At 41.2% G+C, this 19,218-nt stretch overlaps 1 protein-coding gene across 2 annotated transcripts; it reads right to left on the bottom strand.

Annotated features, from left to right (window-relative positions):
* Window positions 1–811: 811 nt before the first annotated feature.
* NTMT2 (N-terminal Xaa-Pro-Lys N-methyltransferase 2) lies at window positions 812–18,645 on the bottom strand. Of its 2 annotated transcripts, XM_075711080.1 has the most exons (5): window positions 18,392–18,576; window positions 10,247–10,422; window positions 5,796–5,798; window positions 4,435–4,684; window positions 812–1,761 (listed from the first exon to the last, which is right to left on the bottom strand). In XM_075711080.1, exons 1-5 carry the CDS (start codon window positions 18,543–18,545, stop codon window positions 1,487–1,489), a joined length of 858 nt encoding a protein of 285 aa, XP_075567195.1. In that variant the 5' UTR covers window positions 18,546–18,576; the 3' UTR covers window positions 812–1,486. The 2 variants fall into 2 exon arrangements, with proteins under 2 accessions (XP_075567195.1, XP_009479943.1); XM_009481668.2 differs by lacking the exon at window positions 5,796–5,798 and having other exon boundaries at window positions 18,392–18,645.
* Between the last annotated feature and the right edge of the window lie 573 nt (window positions 18,646–19,218).

Genomic DNA, 19,218 nt, shown 5'->3' with positions numbered 1-19,218 from the left:
TTTTGCCAGAATTGCATTACAGGGGCATAAAACATGATAAAAATTCTGACAGAGTCAGAACAGTCCATTTTAACGTTATCATTAATTTCTAAAATTTTTAACAAGCCATATTTGATTTTCATTTTACTACATGTAATAATGTTTTAAGTGGAAATTATTTTAAAAGTTGAAATCAAAAGAAACATTTGATTTTGTCTGAATGAAAAATTTTAATCAGCTTGGAAAAGTCTGTGGTTGTGTGTTTTTCCTTCATAAATAATTTCAAAATTGTCTCTTCTTGTCCTCATTCAGAATGAAGCAGAATTTCAAATTCTGATTTTTTTTGCAAAATGAACTTCCATCCTCCCACAGTACTTTCTGCACCTATATGAAGAGGACAAGAAGCTCAATGTGTAATTTCTGTGAGCCTTAAGGAGATGGTATGTGTGTTGGTATTTTCAAATCCAGGCTTATACAGCTGCTGTTTGAATATAAATCATAGATGCTTTTGGGTTACACTAACACCCTCTGCAGTTCAGTACAGTTGTTAATTAATACAATACTGTATTAGTTCTTCTTACAATCTTACTATTAACACCCCATGAAATCCCATTAGCTCTGCATATGGTGCCAGACTTGTTCTGAATGTGGGAAAGAAAGAAATTTACAGTGGTATGAATAATAAAAAGAAGCTTTCAAGTGGTTTCCACTATGAACATTTTGAAAAAATATTTTCCAGAATGTAATTTGTGGGGCAATCTTTTCACAAAATTTCAATGCAAACATGCATATATTTGTCATCTAAGTATTCCCCTGGAGTGCAAAAACCCTTATGCACTACTATTGTTCTATGGCAGAAACATCAGGAAGATAAAGTAGTTCCTAGAAATGGAAAATTAACCAGGTTGTCTTACTGTCCAAACTGACAGAAATGCAAAAAAATAAATAAACTTCATAGCTGATGCCAACAAATGGATAAAACTTTCCTTACATTTTGGTTTAAATATTTTAAAGTACAGATAGTGATGACAGTCAAAATTTGGGTTAGGTTTTCCAGAAGTTACTTGAATTTCCTGCTTCAATGATCTGAGAGATCCTTCTTAAATTCCAAGAAGATCTAAGTGCCATAGTAAAAACCAGGCTTATTTGTTAACACCTCATACAGAACACTCCAAAATGTATTAGCCACTGCAGAAACTTCAGACCTAATTATTTTCTATTAGTTGAGTTTTGTCCAGTATTGACTCCTTAATGAAAGAGAGATCTGACAAGGAGGTGTTAGAAAGGCTTTTAAAAATGGAGAGAATGATGAAGCAGGCAGGATTAAGAAGCAGACTATTCCCTGAAGAAGCTGGCTTAATTGTAATTCTCTCCCAATCCTTTAGGAGTTGCTGCCCTAGAGTTGTAGTAGTAGCAGTGCATGATTAGAAGGATTCTAGTAGATGCTTTTCTCCTTCCCAGTCCTGCGGTTCATCCATAGTCCAGCCTCTGCAGTCTCACTATGCAATCAGGAATGGCCAGGGCCTTTCTGCATGGCCAACATCCAGACAGGGACACACTGCTCAGGAAATCCCTCCTGCCTCTCCTCTCGTAGGATGGTGAGTCCACTCATTTCAATGAGGCTGTGGAGGATGTTCAGGTCTCGGATCACACTACTATCCAGACAATCCAGGATACAGCCCTCCCTGGCTACATTGTCCTTGAGAATGATAACACCATTATCCTTCAAGCCACTCTGGCACCGGACGAGAAACTCCAGGAGATCTTTATCTGTCAGATATCCTACAGGTGAAAAGATGGAAAATAGATCACTATTAACTGTTCAGACAGACTCCCCCTGTACACATCAGAATGGTGTCTTGGTCTGAGTCTCCACACCCTCTTTATTGCAGGAGAAATTCTACTCCTGCCAGATTTAATTGTGAAATCTTGGGCAAATCAATGAGATCAACAACAGTTACAAACTCAAATCAATATTTAGGATCCATATTAGCAGTAGCAACAGATGTGGACAGAAGTCAATGGGAATAGTGGAGAAAATACTGGGTGCTGAAGGGTTCTTTAATCTGGTGGTTAAAGTCATAATAAGAATCAGTGGCAGGAAGCTGGAGCCAAACAAATTCATACTGGAAATAAGTGACAACTGTTTAACAGTGTAAGTAATTACCCATTGGAAACTACCAACAGAAGTGGTGTTTACCACCTCTTGAAGTCCTCAAATCAAGCGTGGTTGGATTTCTCAAGATATGTTTTAATTGAAGACAAACTACTGGCTCAGTACAAGGGTAAAGGAATGAATATAACAGCTTGTGACAGAGTAGGTCAAACCAGATAATCTAACAGTGCCTTCTGTCTTTTAATGCTACAAATCTGTATACAACTTTGTGTACCTTTATGTATCCATCAAAGAAGTTCTGGATCAAAGATCCAGTGAGGAATGCAAGACCTTCCAAACTGCCAAATAAACTCTTTGTATTACCACATACTGTTGTTGTTCTGCATATACCATATACATTTAAAAACAGTACTTTTTTCAATATGTTATTGAGATTGTGTTTTTTATCCTTCCTTCTCAAAGATCAATACTTCTGTTATGTTGAGATCAGTAGTGAAAGGCTCAGAGAAGAGCAAAATGAGAACTCTCACATGTGAAACATTGAAAATGAATTAACAAGGACAGGTGGTCAGAAACTGAATGAAAAACTTGAAAAAAACAATCATTTGCATTTTCTAGTCAAAATATTTAGTTTTCTTGATGGAAGAATTAAACTCTTATAAATGGAAGTTGTCATTTCAAAACCACATTTTGACATAGCATGTCAGGTTTCTTTAACCACCTCCCAAAAAAAAAAAGAAGAAAAAAATCCCCAAAGCCTAAAGCTGAATACCTTTCAAGTTGAAGGAAAATGATAATTTCTATATAAAATGTAAACCTGAATTATTATTTTTTCATAAAATAACAGCCTGGGCTCATATACTTATGCATATATAAGACACATCAAGATTGCATCAGCAAGATTCATTGAAGCTTTTGAACACTTAATTTCGCATTTAATGCTTTAATTTAATTAAAGCTCTCCTAGCTTTTAGCCTAGTTTCCTAAGAAAATGAGACTTTGACAGTTTTGCTCTCTACCAGACAGTCCTGCCCTCGCTCCACGAAAAAGCTTTGAGCTTGTTGGCATATTTCAGCCAAATTCAAGACAGGGGTAGAAGTTTGATTAATACTTAAGATCACTACATATTTCATTGAAATGGATGGAGGAAGGAGATTCAGATCTGTGTCTATGCTAACGGAAAGGTATATGCACCCTTTGTTAGCAGCCACATAGCTGATCACCACTGCCTCAGACAAGCCTTAGCTCATTCAGTCTCACATTGACTTGGATTTGCTCAAAAGATGAAGCGGGAGCTACATTTACTGCAATGACTGGTTATTCAAGAAAAGCAAAATACAAGGGAAAATGATACTGTTCTGAAGCAATTTGCTTGTACAGCTATAAATACCTGTTCTAAGCAGCTCAGTTTCATTACTTTTTAAGACTATGTGTAGAGGACAAATAAGCATTCCTGAAAAAAACCGTCTCCTGTGCTAATCTCTCTAACTTTATCTTTCTTTTTGCCTAACAAGAAACTGTCTCCAGGGTTTTGGAGAGAAGGAGTTGTTCAGGCCTTCTCTTGTGCTTTAGAATAATGACTTCTGCCAGCTCAAACTGTACTATGGACACTTAGGTTCACAGATTAGGAGAAAACCTTCTTTCTGGAAGGACAGTTAGGCAATGCAGCAGGTTTTCTAGAAAAAAATAAGAACATTTTTTTTGTGTGTGTGTGAGGAACATAGCCCACATTATCTGATCACCAGTCTGCTGCTCTTAATGCTGCAGGGCATTCACTGGGGTAGCTGCAGGAGAAGCAGCAGATATTTTTTATATGAGGGGGTACTGTGGGGCATAGCTAAGTGAACCTGTTTGATAAGCGTCAGTGCATGTATAAGACATGATCTGGTTTACAGGTATTGGTGATTTCACTATGGCTTTTTTCAGATGGTTTCCTGAAATACCTCCAAGTCTGGATAATCAACAGATTCAGAAATCCCTGATCACAGGTGAGGCCAACTCCGTGTATCTGTCTGCAGCACTGGCAACTAAGAAGGAGGATTCCTGCTCAAGAAAACCCATATATAAGGCCTACTCCTCAGCTGCACCTTAGCAGGCTGACTACTCTCCAAGAACATGTACCTTCCTCCAGTACGTTACCTGAAAAAACCCAACTTGATTTGTACCTACTGTGCATGTGGCTGGGGATAACTCTCAGAAGTCTCTTGTGAGATTTTAGGAAGCAGTCCCAAAGATTTGAGAACCTCCTTTTACAGCTGCACCATTCTTTTAACATACACTTTAGCACAGGCTGTATAGTTCTCTGAGATGCTGGGCTGGATGAATCATGCTGAACTAACCTGAAACCCACTGAATCCAGATGACATCATATCTTTGTGGGGCTGGAGTGAATTCCTGGAGGCTTTTGCAATAATACATCTCTACTCTGTCCTCTTTGCCCTGCAGGTAGTTTGGGACCTCAGCCAGGAAATTCTCCATCATATCCACCAGTTCCACACTCTTGAAAACTGGTAATAGGACATGCTTGCTGATACGACCTATCCCAGAGCCGCAGTCCAGGGCGCGGTTGGTGCCAGCTTTCCCTGCCCCCTGTGGGATACAAGAAAATAATTTGAAATCTGAAAAATACCACCTGAAAGATCATAGCAACTGTGTTACCCGCTATGGCCATTAGTCCACCAAGCCTAGTGCCTTGTCTCCTTATTTGTGCAGGGCTGTTGCAAGATTGGTAAGAACCTGGGACAGTATCAATACAGCTTTGGGTACTTATGTGTGAGCTGAGCTGGGCTGCTATGTTCCCAGGTTGTTGTTGATGGGACTTCCTCATTGCAGCCCGGCATTTATTGCTGTACAGTAAGTTTTTGCTTGGTATAATAAGACACATAATTTTTCACAAGCTCCTAGCTTTCTCAGAAGATCTGCTGGTCTTTGTAAAGTCCTTGCAACTTCATCTGTCAAATATTCATACGTCACAGCCAACTATGTGGCTAGATAAGCCTCATTCTGAGCCCTGTAAAGGCCTAACAAAAAGGTAAGCATATACCAAATACTGCATGCAAGAAGTAACTTCTGCAGCACAGAACTCCCAAGGTGCCTGTGGACATCTCTGCAGATACACAGCATCCTTGGGATCAGAGTGCAGTTTTCAAAACAAGCTGTGTTTGAACGAAGATCTTGGAGTTGTAGGTAACTTACGACAACTCAAAAAGTTTGGACTGGAGCATATACAGAATTTCTTTTTTAGGCATAGAGACAAGAAAGTTGATTGAGTAGATTTTGCTTAACTGTTCTTTTTTTCTTTATAAATATCACCTCTGGACAGAGATCAGACATGAAAAAATGTGGCAGAAAGGCTACGTCTATGAGAAAATGAGTCACTGTAAAAGCAGTTTTATAATGAAAGCTGTATTTCACCCCTAAAGCTTCCACTCTAGCTATAAAAAGGCCCTTAAGAGCTTGCTGCTGTTCTGTAAAACAGAAATTTTAAGTCTGTACATGCACTGACTGTGGGATTGGAGCTCCCCTGGCCAAAGTTATCTGTTAAACAAATATATTAAAAGCAAATGTAAACACCTTTTCCCTGTCCCCTGGAACTGAGTGTTGAAGTGAAAGCTATGAGCTGAAGTCCCTGCTGCAACTTCACTGCTCTTAAAGGAAATAAGCCCAGGAAGAGTCTTGCTCTTCCTGCTTATTGGGAGACCTCCTCTGTAATGACCAAGCATAAATCACATAACTCACCGCTTTTTTGGCCTTACTTCAGTGGGTAATTCAGTAGATTATTAAGGTCAAAGGACAGTACCGTCAATAACATGACTGTGAATAGTCCGGCTGAGCATCTGGTTACATAGGGTAACTGTAGAAAGAGCACAAGGAACTCAAAGGCTCTCACCAGTCTCCAGGGCTGCTGGTCCCAATTTGTATACCTAGGAAGATTAATCTCCCAATGTGTGCAAGAGTCCACAAGCCTTCAACCCTATGGGACTCCGGAGACTACCTGTTTGTAGTTAGCCAGAAAATATGAGCCATTCTTCATCCACACGCTGCACTTAGGAGCATGTGGCTTTTACTGAGGACCAGACTAAGTTGTAACAAGGAGTTCATGAAAGGAGAAGGAACTGTGTCTTGGATCTTTACAAGGTGGATTTCCATATTGTTTGCTGGCAGATACATACAGGCCTACACTGATATGATTAAGTAAAAATCTTTGAGAAAGCTGGTAAGAAAACCAGGATGATTTACCAAAACAACTAACAGAATTCAACAAAAAGCCATATAACTTCTTTGACATTTGTGTTTCAGAGAACCTATAGTCACAGTACTTTACTCAAAACAGGGAATTCATCTCCCATGATGCGTCATGGCAAGGACCTCTGATGACACATCTCCATTTGCCATCGAGAAGAAGGAAAGGGAACAATCATGGGAGATGAAGCTTGATCCCACACTTTGCTGAAAGGGAGCAAGAGCATCAGGCAGTCAGTTGAGAAGCCCTGTGAAGCACCACGGCTCCATTTGTAATGAAAATGTTGACATAATTCCATGTTCAGCTAATATATTTTCAGTTTGGAAGTGCTCAGAGCTTTGACAGGGTATTAACATTTTCTTTGGAAGGCAATCATTTTCCCAAAAGCCTAATTGAGTTGAAAATCAGACTCCTTATTTAAAAAAATAGTGTAAGTGAAAATTTTAAGCCAGAACAGGCTTCAAAATTTAAGATTGACTGCTCCTCTGATTACCTGCTTCCCATTACTCAGAATCACTATCATTTAGGACACATACACACCCAAAAATTCTTCTGTAAAGCTAAATAGGACACTCACAAATTTCCTTAGGGATAAAAGAGCTGTGGAATATGTTCCTGATGCTACTTCAGGTCTTGGAAGGGCAGGAAGGCAGTGTAGATATGTAGGATAAAAAAGAAATCAGAGTTCAAGAAATAGATAAAAATCACAGTGGTTTTCTTTCTAAATTTAAAAAAAAAAAAAATCAGGTTTTCAACATCTCTTCCATCCCCCCTAATCAAACAGGAGAAAAATCACTTTCGAGAAGCTTTTCATTCAGCAAGTAACAAATCAGGTGGGTGAACTGAGGGCAAGAAAAGGAGAAAGGGTTTAGGGCAGAAAGGGACCTATAAAGCTAATATAATCTCCATCTGTAGTATTTCACACACCTATAGCTCACAACTGCTCCTGAATTAATGGTTTCTTTGTTATCTTTATTTCCTTTCTTACACATTACCTCTGGATTAGGCACTTGAAAACACAGTGTCTATGTGGACATCAAGGCTTTAACTGGCATTAATACATTGCCATAAATATGCAGTGCTATAACTCTGCTGATAACCCTTCAAGTATGACTGTACCTAAGACAGCCTATAGCTTGTCTGTACAGCACTGTTGGCTCAAGTAGTGTTGCTCTTGGTTTGAGTTCTGCCCACACACACATAAAACCTCTTAACTTGAGCACAGTGGCACTTTTAACTCAGTTTGACTCGCCTGGGAAGGAGACAGACTAAAATGTAAGTGAAGTCCTTAGTTCTTTCTGTAATTCCTTCCATGTGCCCAGGCAAGATAAATTCTCCAATGGTAAAGAAATCTGTGGCTCATTTTACAGTGGTGCTAAGAATCATGCTAAGAAATGCCATACATGAAGGTATGCAACATCAGTCATGTAAGGGAAATGTCATTGTGTGGCATTTCCACACCAGCCAAACTAACTCAGGAGGGGTAATTTGAGTGGAACTGGGCAACTGTTTTTTAAGAAGCACAAGTTTTGCCAGAAAATAAAGTTTTGGAAGAATAAAACTCTCTGTGAAATTGATATTTCAAAGCTAGAGAATAGTTATAGCCAAAAAACATGGGAAAGAATGTTGAAAATGTCAAGATACTTCTTTTTCACGACTTTCAAGGAAAAAAAATAACTTGTCAACTTTTCATTTCTAAACAGCATTTTTCATTCTGGAACTGACATATCTTGAAAACAAAGGGAAAAGTTTTTCAGAGAGTAAAACACTAAAAAAAAATTAAGTGAAATATGTTAAGTTGATCTGAAACTAATTTTCCTATTTTCTAATTTTGTTAAACCTCTCCTTAAAAAAGAAAGTATAGTTTATATTAGGCTGAAGCAAATTGCTTTTTTCTATCTTGATCACCTTATTGGAAATAAAATTATTCATAGAGCCATAAACTTGTGAAGACATAACTCAAATTAGCTTTACAATAAAGTCACTACTACAGAAAGCCAGTAAATATCTGTATCTGGTCAAGTAGAATTCAAATTGCAGTAGTAAGAAAGGAAAATAAACCATAAGTAACATAACCAATTGACTGTATCTCAACAGAGGACAGGCTTTAACAAACTAAATCAGAACTAGCAAAACATGCAGATTCCTTTCTGTTCCTTTTTTTTTTTCCTTGTTTGATCTTGGCCATTCAGAGTATCCTTTCTATCCCTGGCTAATAATAGGAGTAGAAACTCTGCTCTGGAGTATTTTGTATCTGTCATCACACCTGATGCATTGGGTATGATTTCTCTTTGGCATGTGAACCTCTGCTACAGACTGTACTTCTTTCCTTTTTGGGTGTTGGAGATGAGAAAGCGTAACAGCGTGATATAAACCTGCCGTTCAGGAAACTGAATCTATATGATGTCTAGGAAGCGTGAAATCTTTCCCTGAGTATGTGCTTACGCACCACTTGAATTCTATGAATGTCCTTAAAACAAGACATAAGTAAAATTTAAGGAATATGGCTTGAGCTGGCTCTAGGTTTACGAGTTGCATTTCATTTTTTTCTGAAAATGCCATTTTACCATCAGGTTCAGCTGCGTTGCTGAACTACTTCTGTATTTTCTTATTTTATGTTTGTAGAAAGCCTGATACACTGAGGCTTTGAAATGCTGTGAAGCCTTTTTGCATTAGCATTAATACAAATGACCGCTAATAAAAAAATGTAGCTGTTCACTTGTGTTTTGGTCGTTCACTGCCCCAAAAGCCTTCCTCTATCAGGTACCGCAAACTTTGCCATCAGTTGCCCTTTACTGCTATAAAGGATTTCTATCTATTGTTAAGCCACACTCATTTTCCATCCCAATCCATTTAAACTGTGCCCTTTTTTATACACAACATCTAATTAATCTATTGAGCTTTTTTCCCACAGTAGATCATTAAGACTAAAAAAAGGTCATCTGTCTATCCCAAATTTGTACATTTGAGCAGAAAATGAAAGATCTGTGGTAGCATTATACAGAACTAGTAATTTTGTGAGCAGGAGAACTTACAGCATTTGTTTTCCTGTAGCTTTGTGGATTCTTTAGCATCTAATACTGTTGAGTTAATTTAATGGGCTTTTCTCCTGGGAAGTGGGAAGGGCAGTCAGAAAACCGTCAGGCCACACTTTCAAAGATTTGCAGATTCCCGAAGACAAATTTAGGTATCAACAGGATTTTCAGAAACCTAAGTGCCAAAGTGATATTGCTATTGTAGGTGCTTTTAAAATCCCATTTGGCATCTCTTTGCATCTCAGGTCAAAGCAGATCTTTGAAGATGTTTACAGACCTTTAGAAATGTGCCTGCAAAGGACCCTAGTAACACTGGAATGTTCAAGAAAAAAGTATTTTTCCTAATGGGTAGCTTATTCTATATACTCGTAATGTTTGGAGGAGGGAGGCCACAGGGAGGGCTGGGTTTTGTTGCAGCATTCTCAGAAATATCTATAAATAGGCAAAACAGAAACTTGGCATTTAGTCTCAGCTACTTTCCCAAATGGACTGCAGGAATTTGCACAGACAAATCTCCCACTGAAGCCAGCAAGGATTTTATCATGAAAGGTCCCAGTGCTGCACTGAGAATTAATGTCCCACCCAAACACAGCTATAATAACTCCTTGCACAATCCTCTTTGAAGCTTTGGAGCATAAGAAAAGGATGCAAAACAGGTAAATAATTACATATGGCCAGGCAAAATGTGTATTCATGATGATGCATGACCTGGCAGAATACATTACTAGACTCAATGACAGTCAGTTAAGACCTGTGACTGCAAATCAAATATGACGTATGGTGCCATTTAAAATATACGTGATCGGGCACAGTGCATGTAATTTATGACACATCACCACTGTTTCTTGCAGAAGATGGGATTAAATGACTCACCCCAACAAACTTCCTGAGAAACTCTCTGGAGGATTCAATGTCTATTTTGGAGAGCTCAATGTAGTCTCCCATCATGCCCTCTTCTGTGGCTGGCACCTCCTGGTAGAAGTGTTTGGCCCTGGCGTAGAACTGCATCTCCCCATTGATAACTTGACTTGTCAAAGCGTAAAGTTTCACTGCAAGCAGATAAATCACTATTTTATTGTTAATGACAGATATTTCTGGTTTAGTTTATTGCTCTGGAGGCACGATGGTCAAGATCTATAAACTTAAGTTGAGCCTTCAAATCACCAAACCTCTGTTTCTAAAGCAAAGGTGGAAGGAAAGGTGTTGGATTTAATCCTGCAAGACCCTGAAGGGACACAGCCCCCCTTGGACAAATTCAGTGCCTCCCAGGCTCAGACATTGTTTTTGTCATCACACTATGTTTTCACATCAGTGAAAAATCCTTTCGAATTTGAAGTGAACATGCATGCCAAAGAGAGCAAGGGGTTTGATCTGCTCCCAGAAAAGTTGTGGGTAGCATTTATTGCTATGCAGGGTCATCATTTCCGTGATCACAAACCTAACTGTTCTGCAGATTTCCATATATGCTTTCTAGCCATTGACAGCTGCACGGAGAGTGCACCAAGAAGAGGGTGCATGAATGAGGCACTTGCACTGGTTTATTTTTAGTGATACTGTACAGTCTGTGGCATTGCAAGTAAGCTGAACCAAAGAGCAGATGGTAGTCTCAGACCTAAATGAGTGTACAGTGGGGGAGACAATTTCGAAGAGACAGTCCTAAGTTTTCATGTATCACAGATCAAAGAGCGAGATAGTCAGTGGGTGATATACTGGAAAGTTCCTGTGTGCCAGAGGCTTGGATGTTTCTTTTCAATGCTTGGCTATTTTGCTGGTAATATACAGCAATCATAAGTTTGAAGCTGTTTTATTAAAACCTGTGAGCTTTGCTGGGTAAAGGGCTATTTTCCCCTATTCTTTAAAAAACTGAGGTCTATCCTCCACATCCTGGCTTTTGCTATACTCGATGTGCATCAGTATATCAAAAGTAGTTATGTTTTGCAGCTCAGAAGTTTGGATTGAGGCAGGCCATAGACAGTGTGCTCAGAAACCAGCACCTCTTACTATCTCATGCACACATACAGGTGTCCAGGCATTTTCCTGTGTGTACGACACACAGCTCTTCCCAGTCAGACATTCCAAAGACAACACAACCACAAGCCTGTCTACGAAAGCTAAGCAATAAGGAAGGATGGAGTCACACTGGGAACAAGTCTTTGCGAGCACCACCTTGCAGTGTGAGACCAGCTCTGCTGCAGATTCCCGGCGTGCTCAAGGAACTGGAAATGATCCAGCAGCAAACACCTTTTGGGTTAATAACAACAGAAAGGGAGAGCTCGCTGCTGGCTGCATACGCAGAAGGACCAGGGAGCAGTGCTTTGTAGCTGCATCTTTAAAATTCCACGGGTGCACTGCTGGTTGCCGCTAGGAAGGGTCTGAATGGGCTATGCCTTGCTTACACCGGCTGGAGAACAGGAATTATGCCCTCTACGCAGAGGATGATAGTTAGGCCAGAGGCCCTGAATATAAGCCTGGAATGTATTTATTGAGGGCAAGCAAGCTCAGCAGGGAATGATAAGTGTGTGCCTGCCCATCCTCAGCAGGAGAATGACATTTTGGAGGCAAATGAGGTGGGGGCAAAGGAAGTAGGATGGGGAATAATTACCACCAAGGACCACTCGGAAGAGAATAGTGCTATTGGGTTACACATAAGCAGCATGCCCGGCATATCCTTCATCCAACAAAAGCAGCATTACCAGCCCCTCCTGTCATCACCTGCTTAAGTCAACTGCCGAACGGATACTATTAAAGCTTTAATCCATTACACATTTATGTTATGCCTGAGAAATTTATACCACAAGAAGCACTGAGCCCAGCAAGGGTCAAACCTGGGAGTTTTACACACTTCACTGATTATATTCACATACTCAGAAGAAACCATTTAGCTGAAGGAATTAATAGGAAGGGGGCAGCAGCCAATCCCCAGCACAACTTGGCCAGGGTGGCTCCCAGAGCCTGGGAAAAAGACTCCACTGGTGGCTGTGATTCCTCCAGTAAACAATCTCCATCTTCCCCCGGGAGTGGCACCATCTCGTTTTCTCTGTGTCTCTTTTTTCTCCATTTTAGATGCCGGCCTGTCTGGTGAACAGAACTGAATCCCTGCATGTTGGCTTTGCAAGATCTTCCATATAAGAGTCCAGTCATGATTTCTAGAGCTTGTTTAATGGACCTATCAAGGGACAGTGATATATCCCGTTCTGCTATATTGAAGGGAGAGGCATGTACAGGCTGGCTGTACACTAGGACAGGGTGTTGCAGGCAGCTGGCAGCATGAACAACAAATATTCAGAGTCCTTCTACTCAAAACATGAGCTTGACCCGAGGCAACACATGGGGACGATATGCTGTTCAGGATATCAGATCTGTAGTGTGTGCTCTCAGATTTCTCACTCAGAACCAGTATCAGGCTCGCAGAATGCCTGCCAGGACTTGCATGCGTATACCAGCTGACTGGGCTCCTCCTGGGCCAGCTGGGGCCCCAGAGCCCTGCCTTACGTGCTGGCATCCGAAACCAGCTCTGGTCTCAGCATCCACAGTTTTCTCTACCCATCAAACTTTGCAAAGATCTTTTTATGCAAGTCCCCCACCTGAGGGCATGCAAGGACATTGGCTAACATAAAGCGTGGCACTGTACCCAAAGTCTTCTGTGGACCCACAGAGTCTCACTCATGCAGTATGCGATCTATACAGATGATTGCCACCTCTCGCTCCCTCAGTATTACTCCTCCCTCTCATAAATTTGCAACAGTGCCAACTCTCCTGATCCACAACCCAATTTTCCAGACACAGCCAATCAACCTCACCTCTGATCTGCCTCACAGCTGTGCCTGGCATGCAGGCTCCAGCAGCAGGACCAGAGGGAGAGGGAGGTTTGCCAGCTTGCAGGAATCTACCCCAGAAGAGAAGTGCAAGGAGGCACACATGTCCTTGGTGGCAGTTAGCGTTGAGCTCTGCTCCAGCGCGCCTCCTCCTCATCACAGGACTTGGATAGCCAGAGGCATCTCCCTTTCCATGACCCATGTGGGACTATCTCATGCATCAGGAAAGGAAATACTTGTGAGGTCTGTTACAGATACACAGCCTGACTTCAATGAACTTTGTAAAGTAGGGCATAGGCAGGATAGGATGATGAGGCTGCAAGTCTCTCAGAGACTGGCTGGGGGGGAGCAGCTGTCTTTCACAGACAAGGTTTTCAGTGTTAAGGCAGGTGACTTGTAAGGTTTAAGGTTAGAAATGTGTTTTTAGTAAAGTAAGAAGAAACTTTCTTCATGGCACACTTGGTCTCTCAGCTGAATCTGCTGGCAAGTCCCCCAAGTGGAGATGGCTAAAACAAACCCAATGCAAAAGCAGGCTGAGAACAGGAACTGGCTCCCTAAAGATCACTCAACAGTCACGAGATGTTAATAATTTTCAGTCACAGCAAACACAGTCTGGGTGCATTGACCAACAGCTCAATGCCAAACCCTGGACTAGACAGAGAGTATCTACCTAAGCCCTTTTGCCCTGAAAGTCCAAAATATTATCTCTAATTTATGGATCAGTTAAAAATTCTGTTTCTCAGTGCATCTGATCTAAAACTCTAGAGAAATGGACCATTTAATATGTAAGACCGGGCGCAATCCCAACCTGCAGTAGGCTGTCTTACAGTTCTTGGTTGCAGGGTTTACTCAGCTAAATTTCCCTGGCAGAAGTAAATGTTGCAAGTAATTTTTTTGAAGTTTTTATTTGTGAACATTATTTTGTGGCTCCAACTGCTTTCTGCAAGATACTGAACTAATTCCAGTTTGGCTGAGTATTCCCTTTTAAATGCAACATCTGCTTTGTGCATCAGTTGAAGAATAGTTATCTGGATGCAGGGTAGAATTCACCTCTCTACTGTGGTCTGAGCACCATTTAAATTCTGTTTTATAGAGGATGAACATCAGCCCACCCCCAAAGCAGATTTTACTTACAGACACGCGCCTCACACACGGGAATATTTGTCTCTATGGACCAATCAGCTGAGTTTTCCACTGCAGATCTCACCCCGCTGGCACCAAGTCCCACAGCCCATGTAAACACATGCATAATTTCCAGCATCTGAATAGCTCTATTAAAGTCCACTGGGCATTCACACACATTTAAGTACATTGTTGGATCAGGGCCTAAAGTTACTCATGTCTTTTATTTATAAATGTTACCCTGGTCTGTAAAAGTGACATGTTTCTCTTAACAGGCTGCGATACCAGTTATGCTCAGCTCATAGGTAAACATGCCTAAGTGCTCTACCACTGAACCTAGCAATGGAGTGGGGGGAGTGTGGAGTTAGCATAGCTTGAAGCAAACTTTCTACCTTGCTGACGCTGGACTGCATTGCAAGTTTCAATGTGAGGACTGATTTCACTGTCATTATTCATGCTTAGGGTTAAGCACATGCTTAACTACTCTGCTAGATCACAGTCTTAGTGTTGCTTTAGTCGTTTAATACTGTTTACACAGAGATATCTGGATCCAGTCTTGAAGCCTGAGAAGTTCAGTTCATTTCTGCTCAGCTCCAGTCTGACCTGAACTGGAAAACGTCATTCTGCAGAGATGTTCAGACCCGCCACATTCTATCCTCTCCATCACAGAGAGCACTGGATCACAGAATAATCCAGGTTGGAAGGGACCTAAGGAGGTGTCTAGTCCAAACTTCCACTCAAAGCAGGGACAGACATGAGGTCAGCTGAGGTTCATCAGGACTTTATTCAGCTAGGTTTTGAAAGCCTCCAGTGATGGAGAATTGTACAACCTCACTAGGCAACCTGTTCCAATGCCTGACTGTCCTCACAGGGAAAGAGTTTTTCCTTATAGCCAGTCTGAACTTCTTTTTTTTCCATTTATGGCCACTGTTTCTTGTCCTCCTGCCTCACACACTGTGCAGAACTCAGCTCCATCTTCTTAATGATCTTTTTGTAGGAACTGGCAGGCTGATATTTGGTCTCCCTGAAGCTGTCTCTTCTGGCTGAACATGCCCCATTCCCTTAGTCTCTCTTCACAGGGCATGTGCTCCAGTTCCTTCACCACCTTGGAGGTCATCCAACTCACTCTATGTCATTTCCTGCATTGGGAGTTCAAGACTGCATGCATATGGTCTAATGACTGCTGCATAAAGGGGGATAATCACTTCCCTTGATCAACTAGCTATGCTTTTGCTAATACAGCCCAAGATACTATACTAGTGGCCTCCTTTGCTTCTAGAACATACTGCTGGTTCATGTTCAGTTGCTGTCTACTAAAACCCTATCAGCAGGGCAGCTCCCTGGCCAGCCACTGCCCAGCCTGTGTTGTTGCTGCCAAAGGTTCTTCCTTTCCAGGTGCGGGACTTGGCATTTGCCTTTGAATTTCAGTGAATTTGAATTCCACTAGGTTCCCACTGTCTCTTTCCTCTAGACTATTTAGGTGCCTCTGGATGGCATCCTGACCTAGAAGTTGTGGACAAGCCCTGCCAGTTGGCCACAATCTGCAATGTGATGAGCAAGCAGTCCTTCACTTCCTCCAGGTTATTGATAAAGATTTTAAACAGGATAGGACAGACCCTTGCGGTACTCCACTGACCTCGAGATCTGACCATGACTTTCTGAGCAAAACCACCCAACTACTTTTTACCCATCTGATTGTCCACTGTCCTGGTTTCAGCTGGGATAGAGTTAATTTTCTTCCTAGTAGCTGGTGTAGTGCTGTGTTTTGCATTTAGTAGGAGAAGAATGTTGATAACATACTGATGTTTTAGTTGTTGCTAAGTAGTGTTTATGCTGGTCAAGGACTTTTTAACTTCCCACGCTCTGCCAGGTGCACAAGAAGCTGGGAGGAAGCATAGCCGGGACAGCTGACCCAAACTGACCAAAGGGCTATTCCATACCATATGACGTCATGCGCAGTATATAAACTGGGGGGAGCTGGCCAGGGGGCAGCGATCGCTGCCTGGGAACTGGCTGGGTATTGGTCGGTGGGTGGTGAGCGATTGCACTGTGCATCACTTATTTTGCATATTATTATTACTACTATTATTATTTTTTTTTTCCCCTTCCTTTTCTGTCCTATTAAACAGTCTTTATCTCAACCCACGAATTTTACTTTTTTTTTTTTCCGATGCTCTCCCCCATCCCACTGGGCAGGGGGAGAGGGAGCGAATGGCTGTGTTTAGCTGCCTGCTGGGTTAAACCACAACATCCACCCACCCAGACTGTGACATCCTAGCATACTGTGAAGTTTCTTGGATGTGTACTCACAGCGCACAAGCCACCCCACAGTATCTGTCCTTATGTACTTTTACTCCATGACAATAACCATGAAGTAACAGACATACTGCAGGTTCACATGAAGGCTGGACTCAGTAGCTTTTCCATAGAGTCAAACTAATTTGGGTATACTTGCAATAAGCTTGAAAGCTCTTTAATGAAGTTTTAATGATTCAGGTAATGAAAAACCTGGCAGAGGGGATCTTTAGTCTGATAGGAACATTTTACGAAGCTTGTTGGCTGGGAATCAAAATTCAAATAAAATTCAGACACGAAATAAAATTTAGTTTTACAAGAGTGAAGCAATTAGGGCTGGAAACAGCTTAATGACGGACTGTTGGATTCTCAGTCATTTGCAGCCCTTAAACCAAGATATTTCTGTCTTCATAAATATAAACTGTGACCCAGTCATAAGTTACAAGCATGATGCAGGAACTTTTACATGAAATTGTAAGCTAGATGTTCCTAATGGTATCCTCTAGCCTTAAAATGATCTATTAGATGAACAGTTACATTGTAGGAAATCCTCTCAGTTTCTAAGATGTTGTGTTTATTTTCAAAACAAATGAAAGAATAACATTTTCACAGACTTCTTGAGATTACATTGTCATGTAATTAACTTCCCTTCCTTTCCATCTTTCCTTCCTTTCCATCATTCATAGCTACCTACCATTAGGGATAGGAGTATTTATCTTCCATATTTCATTTTAGATAGCTGCAGATATTGCTATATGTGAAAAGCCACATCAAAATACTAAGATGACATGGAAATGCTTTTTCTCTTTACAGGACTCATGAATTCTAGCATCTTGAGCAGAGTTCTCACTGGGGTCTGTATAGTTTCACACTATCAGGTAAGATAATCCACTCATCTAAATGGATCTTTCAATGAGGAAGGAGCCCTCAAGAATTCCCTGTGAACAGCTGTTTAACAGGTTGCACAGACACATACTTTCCATCTTAAATTCCTCCAATTCTAACACTGAGTGGAGGCTGAATAATTCTGCTTAAAAAGTGACATGCTAATGTAATGTAAGTCAAATCTACTTTTTAGCTATATTGTCCTGGGGAAATTTTGTTTCTTACTCAGGGTCAAATTTTCATACGAAACAAACATTCATTTTCTGCCTCTAAAAAAAAATATGTCTTGGCATCCTGTACCAGAGGCTTTCGCTGAAATTTGGCTATAAACAAATATTTTTGAAGCATTTTCCTCCCAGATTACAAAGAGTAGGTTAGACAGCCTGCTGCAGAGATGTGGATTACAGGCACTCTTGAAAAAAAATTTAAAAATCATTACCTTTCAATCACTTGTCCAAAACAATACATGTGACAAGGCTAAGGACACACTGAATGACAACAAAACAGGTATCAGGCAACAGAAAGTAAGGCCTGTCAGCTCTGCTAGTTCTGCGTTTGCCCTTCCAAGTTCCTAACAGGTCAATGCATGTTTTACTTAAACGGTGAGAAGAAAAGGAACCGTCAGCCAGAAATCAAACTTTCTTTCACTCTTGTGGTCTTTCCCTTGCCCCCCTCTAACAATCTGTAGAGTATTTAGGTAAAATAACAGGGTACTGAATTAGAGGGAGCTGACACAGAGAGTACCAAACGGTTTACCTAGCACTGTAGACTCTCTAGCCGGGCTTCTCAAAACTGCTACTTATTGTCCTTAATGTGTCTGCACTCTACCATCTAACATGATACGTCTTTCCGGAGCACGGTCACACACGCACACAGACGCTCCTGCCCACCAGCTACTCACCCAGGGGAAGCTTTTCCAGCAGATAAAGGTAACTCTGAAAGAAGTCATTTTGGATCGCCTTATGCAAGACAAAGGACATACTGTGCCGACAGAGTTCTTCATCTGTCTTGTGCCAGCGCGACTTAAAGGCCAAATGTGCTGCTTTATACGCCATGATGAAGATGTTTTTTGCAAGGGTGGACAGTTGCTGTGGCTGGTGCTCTCTGGAGGACCTCTCCTTCTGAAGAGGCAGAGGCAGTGTCACTTAAATTGTGGCAATGTGCTGTCATTCTATATCGGGGTGTGTATCTAGAGCAGTGCAGGGGGCGGAGGCGGGTAAGAAGGGAGTGAGAAATGCTGGCTGTTGGCACTGGCTCAGAGTAATCTCTGGAGTGTCGCCCTCTGAAAAGAGCAGGTGCTGGAAAGTGATTAAAAACTCAACCAGGAAATTGCTTAGCCAGGGTAAAAGTATATCTACTCCAAAAGAGAGCGGCTTTAATTCAATTATACTTTTCCTAATCTATTCAACCTTCACTTCAAAGGAACTTGGATATTATCCAGGATCTCCTTTCTCCCTCTTTTATATCTCATAGGGTGATTTTGTTTCTCTGTCTTTCCCTCGCTATTTGTTTTTCAGTCTGAGGCACCCAAGAGGAAGGCCAGAAGACAGAACATGGACATGCTTCTACACAAACCGTGTGTCCTAATAAACTGTGATTCTAGCAAGCAAAGAGAAAGCAACAGATTAACTTCATGCTTTGCCACTGTGTATGGCAGGGCAAGCCACTCTCTATGCACTACAATCTGCCCGGGTTCATTTAATCCATTTAAATGGTACAGACTATCTC

This window comes from Pelecanus crispus, chromosome 5 (genome assembly GCF_030463565.1).
Source record: "Pelecanus crispus isolate bPelCri1 chromosome 5, bPelCri1.pri, whole genome shotgun sequence".
Lineage (NCBI taxonomy): Eukaryota > Metazoa > Chordata > Aves > Pelecaniformes > Pelecanidae > Pelecanus > Pelecanus crispus.
This window is presented reverse-complemented; position numbering and strand designations above follow the sequence as displayed.